Source organism: Argopecten irradians, chromosome 2 (genome assembly GCF_041381155.1).
Source record: "Argopecten irradians isolate NY chromosome 2, Ai_NY, whole genome shotgun sequence".
Classification (NCBI taxonomy): Eukaryota; Metazoa; Mollusca; class Bivalvia; order Pectinida; family Pectinidae; genus Argopecten; species Argopecten irradians.
In genome coordinates this window covers 4,935,052-4,946,391 of record NC_091135.1, presented here as the reverse complement: position 1 = coordinate 4,946,391, position 11,340 = coordinate 4,935,052, and the positions used below count along the sequence as shown (strand labels likewise).

General features: G+C 33.7%; 1 protein-coding gene across 6 annotated transcripts; it reads left to right on the top strand.

The window, feature by feature from the left end:
* The first annotated feature begins 158 nt into the window (after positions 1-158).
* On the top strand, positions 159-10,250 carry LOC138314212 (zinc finger CW-type PWWP domain protein 1-like). 6 transcript variants are annotated; one of them, XM_069254428.1, is made up of 13 exons: positions 159-207; positions 1,353-1,429; positions 1,893-2,017; positions 2,366-2,625; positions 3,565-3,739; positions 4,287-4,476; positions 4,825-5,135; positions 5,674-5,829; positions 6,263-6,369; positions 7,044-7,204; positions 8,213-8,320; positions 8,734-8,862; positions 9,230-10,250. In XM_069254428.1, the coding sequence occupies exons 2-13, from the start codon at positions 1,378-1,380 to the stop codon at positions 9,367-9,369; spliced, it is 1,914 nt and encodes a 637-aa protein (XP_069110529.1). In that variant the 5' UTR covers positions 159-207; positions 1,353-1,377; the 3' UTR covers positions 9,370-10,250. The 6 variants fall into 6 exon arrangements, with proteins under 6 accessions (XP_069110529.1, XP_069110531.1, XP_069110530.1 ...); XM_069254430.1 differs by having other exon boundaries at positions 4,284-4,476; positions 8,237-8,320; XM_069254429.1 differs by having other exon boundaries at positions 4,284-4,476; positions 8,740-8,862.
* The last annotated feature ends 1,090 nt before the right edge of the window (positions 10,251-11,340 follow it).

Below are 11,340 nucleotides of genomic sequence, written 5' to 3'. Positions count from 1 at the left end.
TGTTTCGGTGTATATCATTAAAATGAAGTTGTTTTCAAATTTTAGATGAATAATTTTATTCAAAAGAAATTGTATATTTACAATCTGGTAAATGATTTATAAATGATAATGCTTATCGACATTGAATGTATCCAGAGCTCCTGTATCTAGAGTTTACTGATCATGTGACCAAGACCAAACATTCGTCTGCTTTCGAAGTTACAAGAGGTGAAGATTATGAACTTATCGACAAGTGCATAGGAACCTACCTTATATCATCAAATGCGATTTTGTTAAGGATATTTAGAAAACAGTAATAATCAAGTAATTAGGATTAATTAATCTCGATATAGTTCTGTACAGTAGACGTTTACCCAAAAAACGAAAATCAATGACAATGTCAACCAAGCACCCATGCTCAGACAGTCACAGTGGACTGCATCATAGCCATTGTAAAGTATATATGCCTAAAACGATTTCATGATTATAGTAGACCAATACATCGATTTCAATTAGCTTTTTTAATGATCAACTGTATTTTAAAATACATGCAAACCCTTTGAGTGTGTAATTCAATTGACAGCTGGTGCATCCTAGATACTCCATGGGGTTACCTTACTCCCACATGTATGTATGGCCTTATTCCACCCTGGTTACATTGGTTGGATACGCAAGATTAAAAAGTATCTTGTCATGTTAAACCTCTAACATTATAGGAGTATATCTACCCCTGGCCTATACCTTAGTAAAACTGGAGGGAACTGAAAACACAGGTAATTTTATCCTTCTGGTTGACTGTGCTGCTTTGAAGTTGGACATCTTTCTCTCTCTCTCTGTAGTCTTCAAAGGAAGTCTCTGCAGGCCTGTGATTGGTCAGATTTTTTCACCTGAGCTGCCTCCATTTTTACTAAGAGATAGTCCAGGGGTGGAAATGACTTTAGTGATAGAAACCCATGGATTGTCGAGGATGCTGCAGGTGAAACAGAAATGGAGAAAATGTAGCAACCAGACCGGAGCTTGAACCAGTACCTCCGAATACTAGCCAGATGCTCTACCGATTGAGCTTCCTAGTTATACTGACGATAAACCTAGTCCCACTACACCTCGCAGATTATCCGTGCATGACACACATATGGTGGTCTTTTGATAAAAAAAAAATGATGCACAAACATTATTTGTTACATTTGTATACTGAAGTGAGAAATAAAAATATCTTATGGACAATTCTAGGAAATACTGTGAGTTTTTTTTTTTTTTTCTCTAGGAAATAATTTCTATTGTTTTCATATTTTGATTATTAATTGTAGTCGATAGAAAATTAAATTCATTAAACATTATTTTCAAAAACTATTTTCACTTTTTACCCATCACAGGTACTGAGATCTGAGCACAGGTGTTATGGAGAATCACCAGTACAACACCAGGAACAGCAAGAAAAAACACCATAATGGTAATAAGCTATCACAAGTATTTATGATCTTTACACCAACATTAGGCCTCTCTGATTTGTTGGCATTATATCACCAGTAAACTTTAAGGAAATCTATTAAACAGTGAAAATGGTAATTGGAAGGTTTGCAGAAAAATGAAACTGAAAGGTAAAGTTAGGCATCAAAATCATAAGAGTTGTGCATAACATGTTATTCTTACTGTTTGTGTTTCCAATTTGTTATTAAGAAAATTATTTCAAGAAAACAATATCTACAAAAAGCTAGTATGTAACACATTGCCTAGCTGTCCATTAATTTTACAAATGAATAAACACTTAAAATTAATTACAATTTTCATGATTTTAATCTGTAAAGTAATAAATTTTCCTTTTCAATCATTTTATTTTGTTTAATTAACAGAGAAGTGAAATATGTATGGAAAGGTTTAAATGTATATCAAACAGCAAAATGTTTTTATTCTAGATCAAATTGGTGAAAAAGTTACAGAAATGGAACAAATGAGCCAGAATTTGTTTGATGACATTATGACCTTATCTCAGGAAACTACACCATCTCAGAAAGAAGATAGAGAACAACTTGAAAAACAGGTTTTACTTTTACATATATTGCATTATTGGTTCAAATGCAATGCATTGATCTTCATGTTAATTATAATCAGTAGTATGGATAGGGTACCGTAAAAAGAAGAAATATTCAACTTTTAATGCTTGGTGAGTCTAAAGAAATTTGTATACCCTATCATTATATTGGGAGACACATAATAGTGAACAATGATTCCTGTCATGTTCTTTTCCATCATATTCTATAGTTTAAAGGCTGAAATAGTCCATTTTAGAATTCCAGGGGTGAATTAATTAGAAAGATAATGGCAATAATGATGTTGATTAGATTATTTTTATTCGATGTGTGGTATATTATGGTTATTTTTATTACAGATAAATGACTTTACCTGGGTACAGTGTGATGATGTTGATTGCCAGAAATGGAGAAGACTACCAGTAAGTGAGAGCAAGGATCTTAGTCAGAAGGATTGGTACTGTCACATGGGTACTGATCCCAAGTACAACAGCTGTGCTGCCCCAGAGGAGGATCACCGGGCTTACGATAAGCTGGCACGCAAGCTGGGACTCAATTACGTCATGTCTCAGTTGGCTGAAGGCACCCTCGTCTGGGCCAAAATGACTGGCTACTGCAGGTAAGATACTCAATTGTAGATATACTTTTAAAACCATTCAATAACCATTTAAATACCGTAAAAACTTGTGTAAAATGCTCATTTTTTCTGTGCAAAAATAAAATCTGAAGTTGGGGATGCGCAAGTTTCATTGATAGAGGAGGTTTGAAAATTTTACGGTGAAAAAATCTGTCCATTCTGAGGGGCTGACGATCTATGAATGTTGAGGTACCGCTTTGTTTATAGTAGCCTAAAAGAAAAACAAACACAATGCAATTTTAGTAAATTATTTGATATTATATGATAAAAGAAAACAAAACACAATGCAATTTTAGTATATTATTTCTTCTAAATTCAACACTTGATTGTGCAAGTTGTCAAGCATTTAATAGGATTGTTTTGCATTGAAATTGCCACTTTTATACATTGATTTTGTGGCTCCCTTGACATCGTTTTTCCCCAAAAAAATTTATGCACAAAATATACCGATAATAGAGTTTTTTAAGTATTTTCAATTTCAGCCCCAAAAAGTACCTGTGCAAAGTACACTGGTGCGCAAATTACTCACGTTTTTACGGTAATGTACTGTATATGGATAATCGGATAAACAAAAATGAAACTGGAGCAAAAGTAATGATGTTGGGTGTTCATATGAGTTGCCCAAATGGAAAAATTAGATTCTAACAGTGTTTCATTTTGGTTTCAAAATTTGTTAGCACAATCTCTATTAGAATGATTAATGATTTTCAAAATCTTGAGAAAATTTGGGTTAAGTACTAGCAAAATGGCCTAAATTTAGCCCCAAGCTGAATCACTGTTCTAGTCTTGTAATTATCAGCAGCTCTTTCACTTATAATAAAGCATTCTCGATTCTTTCTGGAATTTTCTTACCATTATGAGGTAACAAATTCTTCCCAAGTCACTTTTAAAAACTCTCATTACTAAAATGCTCATTTTCAGATGGCCAGCTCTTGTAAAAAGGGACCCAGCCTGTGGCATGTCTTGTGAATGGGACAGTGAAGGCGAGCCACAGGTCTATCATGTGGAGTTCCTTGGAACAAAACACAGCCATGGCTGGATCAAAGCCGACAAATTAACCCGCTATGGTCATAAAGAGGAGGAAAACCTGCAACAGGTAGACTGTTAACAAATACCAATAGTAGCACAATGTTACAGTTATAGGCAAATAGGGGGGAAATTGGCCTAACCAAAAATGTCACAGAAAAAAAAAAATCGTTCTAATTTTCTGAAAGTAACCATTTCTTGTATTATGACATTCATAGTCCTAAGTTGAGTTTGTACCTAAGTCTCCTATAATATCAATTTGAATCATTCATTGATGATTTGCTTTATGTATTTCAAAGTGACATACAACCCTATGAATTGAAGTTCTTGAACTTTCATGAACCATGAATTGTTAATGACTGTTCATGAACTTTCTGTAAATGTTCATGAATTTTTTATTAATTTTTTTCCATACAAATGTTCATGAATTGTTCATTTATTTTTTCTATACATTGGTTCATGAAGTGTTCATGAAGTTTTCATGAACTATTCATGAATAGTTCATGTACATGATATCATGAACTTTTGTTTTAATTCATTAACATAAATTATATGTTCAGGAACTAAATTTAGGTAACTGGTTTATGATCATGACCTATCATTTCTATTGAAAGCAGAGAAAATGCCGGACAAAACAGATGGCACTAAACAAGGCTTCAATAAAGATACAGAGGAGAAAATACAACAGAGTCCCAGTTGATCTAGCTATCATTGAGGCAGACAAGTTACTCCGTATTAGTGAAGAGCAGCGCTTGACTCTATGTACATTTAAATTCAGCAAAAAAGTTGAGGATATAAAGCAAACAGGTACATGTAAGATTGTGTTCACAAATGAGAGGTCTGTCTCTAGTTTTAAAAACCTACTACTTGTTATTGAGCTTCTGCTGTTTTTAGTGCATGCATGTTCATCATTTAATTTTATCACACATGTTGTAGCATATATATGCCTGAATGATAGACCACGATTTTTGCATGTTTACAAGAAGGACTGAAATCTACATTTTATGTTACTGATTTAAATTGAAAAAAGCAATAGCTGTCTTAAAATGACTTATCAATAACCAAAAGTTTACAAAAAATAAAATTGTATATTCTGTTAAGACAGTTGATATGAATCACTGATGATTTTGTTTTAATGAATGACTTTTATTTTAGAATCTCAGATTAAAATAACTGACAGTAGAACAAGAAACAAGAAGGACCCCAAGCAGAGTTGCTGTCAGCTGTGTGGCGGTGGTGGCACTCAGAATAAGAAAAATCAAGGCAAATCATTCAAAAAACAGAAAAATCATGCTGCCATTTTACAACAAGCATATGCCGTAGTACCCAGCTCACAAAATGGACCAACTGATGACACAGACAATGAAATTCACAGTCAAAGTGACAAGTTCCAATTTGAAAATTTAAAATTCAAAAGTACTCTTGTGGACAAAAGTAAAGAAGAGAAATTCAGAATTGATGTTGAGGTAGATCTTCATTGTATTGTATTACTTTCCACATAATGTTATTGAATTATTTCTTAGGAATTAAAAGAATATGCCAGGATGTGATAACAAAGAATAACATGTACATTAATTACTCAAGTACGACAGAATCTTAGGGGCATTCAGATATAAGTGGGAAAACCTGTGCTCAATCCCATTGTATATATTATAAAAATATTATAATTATGTGTGAATCAAATTTTACTTTCACTAGCAAAGAGAAAACTGGTCATTATATATCTTTCTATACATCAAATCAAAAATAGAATTTGATAACCTGGCATGTCAAAGTAGAATGCAGATGGGGTTTTTTTTGCAGTTCTTCACATTTTATTTTTAATTCATATGCAGTTCTTTAGCCATCATAATGCAACTGGCAATGGCTTTCCACCCTTACCAATCAATTGAAAAAAATAAGCAGTCCTTTCAGATTGAAAAGAAATGATTTTATATCATGGTTCATTTTTGTGGTCATTCATTTATAACTTTATATACTCTGAAGTGCTCTCTGATATTACAGATGTATAAAAGGAATGAGAAGGCATTTGACCATGACCTTCGTAGATTCATGGATAGAAACAAGGTAACAGTAAGGAAGATCCCTGTGTGGCAGCGAGTACCCATAGGACTCTTCCAATTGTTTTTGTCAGTGTTTGAGCGAGGAGGCTTCAAAAAGGTAACTTATGAAAATGAATAAAAACAAGGCTAGCTTTGTTGTTGCATACATTCTGGAGTATTATTTTCTTGTTCTGCACTAGTTGATGTTTTAAAAGCTACAGATCATAAACATTAGACTCTTGAAGTGATCTATTTCTTATTGCCAACAGTTTAAAAACAAGTTTGTTTGTTTTTTTTATTATTATTATCATTTAATTTTTTTTACTGGTCGGTGACCGATTGGCAAGTACCAGTACCTATAGTCTCGCCATTCTTTATGTTTTTTATAATCATATTTTTTTAAAAACCTGCATATAGCAGCATTTTCTATGAGAAGATAATGTTTTTCATAAATACCTGTGTTTAATTATTCAAATCCATACGCGATGGTGAGAAATGGATGCCTGCCTCAATAAACTGTGTAGAAATATATATGATTCCATTTTTGCTAGGTTTGTGTATCAAGGAGTTGGTCATCTGTCTACAAAGAGTTGACAGAGCTTCCTGTACATGCTGGCAATGCCTCTGCTGGAAGTATAGCAAAGAAATACTACCAAAGGTCATTATCAACCGTCAGTGATTTTATTAAAGTGTCTCTTTCATGACCCTGGCTGTTAATAGGACGTTAAACTAATCAAACAAACAAACTTTCAAGTTTATCAGTTATCCTAGATAAAATTTGCATCTGAATGAATTGAGCTTTTTCCTACAGGTGACATAATTTTAGATTGTATTAGGACAGGTTGAAAAATATAAAACAGAAGATGAATTTTAAATCTCTACACCCCTGGACTATCTCATAATAAAACTGGAGGCAACAGAACAGAATAGGTATTTTAGTCCTTTGATGTGCATCAAAAGAGCCATATAACGGTACACTGTGGTTGACTGTGTGGCTTTGATGTTAGGCGTCGCTCTCTCTGTAGTCTTCAAAGGAAATTTTTGCTGGCCTGTAATTGGTCAAATATTTTCCACTGAGCTGCCTTCAATTTCACTATGAGATAGTCCAGGGGTGTAGAGATCGTAAGTGATCGGAGCCCCTGGTGTATCGAGGATGGGGATGAGGTTGAGGAGAGTGTTATTAACCTACATTAACATCTTGTCCTTTACTGTCGAGTCACATCCTTTCACATCCTGCTTTAAATTGATAGATAACAGTTTTTCATAAAGAATATATGGAATTGACAAATGGATGTTAAAAAAATTAATAATAATTGATTTTTTATATTTTAGAAACTTGTATCCATATGAGTTGTATGTCACTGGGGGAGACTACCAAACTGCTCTGAACAATATTAAGAACACCACTAAAGATAAGAAACCTAGCCAGGCCTCTGCAGCTTCGATAGTTCCAGAGAGTGATGGACATTCATCTGATCATCTCTCTGTTGATGGTAAGATTTTCTTTTTGAGAAATTGTTTTTATTAATGACTTACATTGATAGGACTGTATGTAATTAAAATTTGGATGTACATAATGTACTACTTTAATGTATATAAATTAGTGACTATATAGACTTTGGTTTGGAAGCTCAAGATCCTTTGAATTGTAAAAAAAAATTGTAATTGAGCTCAATAGCATTTTTCATCAGGCAAACTTAAATTGAGCTATGTGAATACCTAGTCACAAACAATAATGTATGTTCACAAACACAACTTTGAACATCACCAACAAGTTCTGACATCCACTCGATATACCCAATGGTTTAAACAGGAAATTCATCAACAACACTGGAACGTACAGTACAGAAGAAATATGGCAGCGATAATGATCAGACTCCTCTTAAGTCTTTACTGATTCTATGTGCACATGTCTACAATACTTTGTTGACACTGTTGGATTGAATTACTTCTTTACTCCATATTTACTGTTTCAAGTAATTTGTATCCTATAAAGTACATCATGTTTATGTAGCGCGATTGGACTGGGTCGATCATCGGTGACCAGGTAGCTCAGTCGGTAGAGCACTCTGCTAGTGTTCTGAGGGTCCCAGGTTCGAATCCCGGTCTGGCCTCTACATTTTTTCCTCTCCTGTTACAGAATTGGCACCCAACTAAATAACCCACGGTGGTGGTGTTTGGATGGGTCTCGTATGTCTTCGAGAGCAAAGACTTCGAGAAAGGAGGGAGGAGTGTAGCGGGATTGGACTGGGTCGATCATCGGTGACTAGGTAGCTCAGTCGGTAGAGCACTCGGCTAGTGTTCTGGGGGTCCACTAGGGTCCCAGGTTCTAATCCCGGTCTGGCTGCTACATTCTCTCCTCCCCTGTTACATTTATAAGGATTCAGTGTTATATGATTGGTCCATTGATATTATTTCTTTAACCCAGATTCTATGTGTATAGATCGTTTGTACCTAGCTCAATGTCATCTTCATTTAAGTGTACATTTTATACTTTGCAAATAATGAAAATGGTATACATTTAGAAGATGATATAGAGGAGGATGTGGATTTGGAAGCTATGCTCACTCAACTAGAGGCTTACAGTGACATTTGTCAACTTGAGGACGGTAGGTTGTAAAACATGTTATCATGGATTAGATCAGCATGACCTTGGTTTAGGGTATAGATCAAGGTCAATTCATCAGAACATTTAGTTATTAAATATTAAACCTCTCAACTGTCTTAATATTATCGTTCTTTAAAATTGCAGATTAATAGATTGGGTAAGAAACATACATCCTTTTGATCTTGAAATGGCACCCAACAGGGGAAATTTTCTACATTTATTTTCTAGTTATAAGATTAAATCACCTGGCATTTGCTCATTTTGATATGGAAAAAAAATCTTCAATACTAAGACAAAATTCAAACTACTTTGATCTGCCATTTTTTTTTTTTTTTTTTCTTAAGGACTGATTAACCACAAAATTAGAGTGGAAGGTAAAATGTTATCATTGAATATTTTATCTGTTTTTGCCAGATGTAGATGCTGCACAGAAGCGCTTGGGGATAGACATCACATTCCATGATGATTCCTCTGGAAGTTTTTTCTCTCCAGGAATCAAACTAGCCGACACTGCTTCAGAGTTTGGCCTTTCTCTTCTCCCAGGTAAGTGTTGTTATTTTTTCTGAAACCATACTGGCCAAGCTTGTAAACATATCATTCTATAGCAAGCTGTCATCATTCCATGTCACTTTAAGTGTAATTGTTGGATGATCCATTTAAAACATTGGTAATACCTGGTGCATCATCATTAAGCCAGTGTCAAATTAATTTTTTGTACAGTACCCTATTTCATTTTCTCTTTAGGATATCTAAATACTCATAGCGCACTCATTATCAGATGTAACAATGCTGTAAGATGAACTTAACAGCTGAAAAAATAGACTAAAAATTATTGAATAATTGTATTTAAGTTAATATATGTGAACCTTCCTAATGATGAATATTGACAGTACACATTGTGTGTCGACAGAGGAAGAAGCCCAGATGGTACCCACTCAGCCCAGTATGGACAGTGATAACCCTAGTCACAGTGATCAGATCCTACAGGAACTGCTAGTCCTGGACGATGAGTTCCAGCAGTTAGAACAGGAAATGGCAGACTTTCTCTGATGACAAGGAACTGTAGAATATATCACCTGTGATATCTTAATACCAGCTTAGAGTTGGATTGGTCACTCGATTAGACAACATTGCATGAATGTTCAGAATTTACAAATGCACATTTTCCTATTTTTCCATCTCAAAAAATGCTACCATATCCCAGTTGGTTACATTTTTGGACTAAACATTAGTCAAATATCGTATTGTGTACTGCTTGCATTATTTGTTCAATATCTAGAGTATATTGATACATATTGTATATGCCTGTAGTATCTAATCTAGTGATTCATTTGCATTCATTATCATCTGTTTTGTTTAACTAGGATTGATAAATGTCAGACAAGACACAAACAATCAAATGACTAAATGTGCTGATCTATAGAATTTGATCAACAATGAAATAACCAATACATAGGATTGAACAAGAGGTACAAAATGTAATCGATTTAAAAGTGCTACCATATCCCATTTGGTTACATTATTGGACTATATATATTTCAGCTATTAATTCAGTATCCTTTTTTTCATATTTGTGTTAAGTTTTACACATTTACATATAAATAGTGTTTATTGTTTAATGGGTATTCAAAAATATGTTTTACTGATTTCACAATAATTAGTTGTTGTTTAAGTTGACTGATATCTTAATCTTGTATACATGATGGCATTGTGTTATTTTTATTAGATTATCAGTACTGGTTGTTTACTTATTAATTGGTTTTCTGTTGTTGTTTATTTGTTTTTTATTTCTCTTTTCAAGACATTATGCAGCATATTTTGTATCACAACTTATCGATCTTTAGTTTCTTGATTATGAAATAACGTATACATATACCCTATTTGAAGTCAAATTACCAGTACCAATTACCCTGTTATTCATAAATTTTATTGCAAAAAACAAAATGTGTTTTGATTTTTCATTTATTTTATACAGTCCAACCCACTTACTTAGTAATTCAAACTTGAATAGTACAAAATCCTGTTTTATGCAAATAAAATTGAATTCAACATCTGTGTATATATTAGCCGTTAAGTACAAGCTAGCTTACACAAAGCCTGTGTAATACCTGGGTTATTTATATGAGACATACATTTTTAGCCCCCATAATTTTGAGGTGTCAAAACCAGGTAAGTTTTGGTAATTCATTACTGCCTTGTGTCAAACATGTATTCCAATTATAGGTACAGAGGGAGTAATCCACCCAAAGGGGATAAAGTTTTCAATTAAAAATTTTAACCCAAATAGTAGGAAACCCGCATAATACGAAAATATTTAAAAGATCCCCAGGAATTTGTATAACTGGGTTGAACTGTAACTATGTTTAACTCTACAAAACATGAAAACTTGGAAGATTACCCAAGTAGATCATGATGAAGGTTCTTTGCTATAAGTTGGATATGAGGGGGAGATAACTTTGACACACGTACCAGCTCCTCACTTGACAGTACATCCTTTAGCAAATGTTTCCTGTCCAGGATCAAGGTTAATTGGGTCAATTATTTATTTAAGAATTATTCTCAATATCTTTTGGGCTTTTGAAGTCATAGACAAAAAACGAAAGGACTTTTAATAGTTTATAGACATGGAAACAATGTCCGTTCATTTTTTGTCTACGACTTCATAAACCAAACAGTTACTGTCAGAGAATAATGCTGATAATTTAATTTGAATAACTCAATAAGGTACTAATGAGGCATTGATTCCGTGATTTTACGTCCTTTTTACAATAAATCAAATTGAGCTGTGGCGCATTGATATCTTATGGAATACATGTAGTTCACTTTGGCCAATGACTGTGTTACTTTTAAAATATCCCGCGAAAACGTTCTGTATATATGATATCATAATACTCGATGTATACACTTCTTTCATTCTACCGAAATATAACATCAAAGTTCTAGCCAATAGAAATAAGTGTAACATCGGAAATTTAAATTATATGATCTGTCACCTGTCATTCTAATAACCAAGGTAGGAAA

Coding starts and splice junctions, on each gene's coding strand:
- LOC138314212 (XM_069254425.1), top strand. CDS start 1,378: ATGGAGAATCACCAGTACAACACCAGGAACAGCAAGAAAAAACACCAT. Junction 1,430..1,892: donor CAAGAAAAAACACCATAATG/GTAATAAGCTAT, acceptor TTTTTATTCTAG/ATCAAATTGGTGAAAAAGTT. Junction 4,477..4,824: donor TGAGGATATAAAGCAAACAG/GTACATGTAAGA, acceptor CTTTTATTTTAG/AATCTCAGATTAAAATAACT.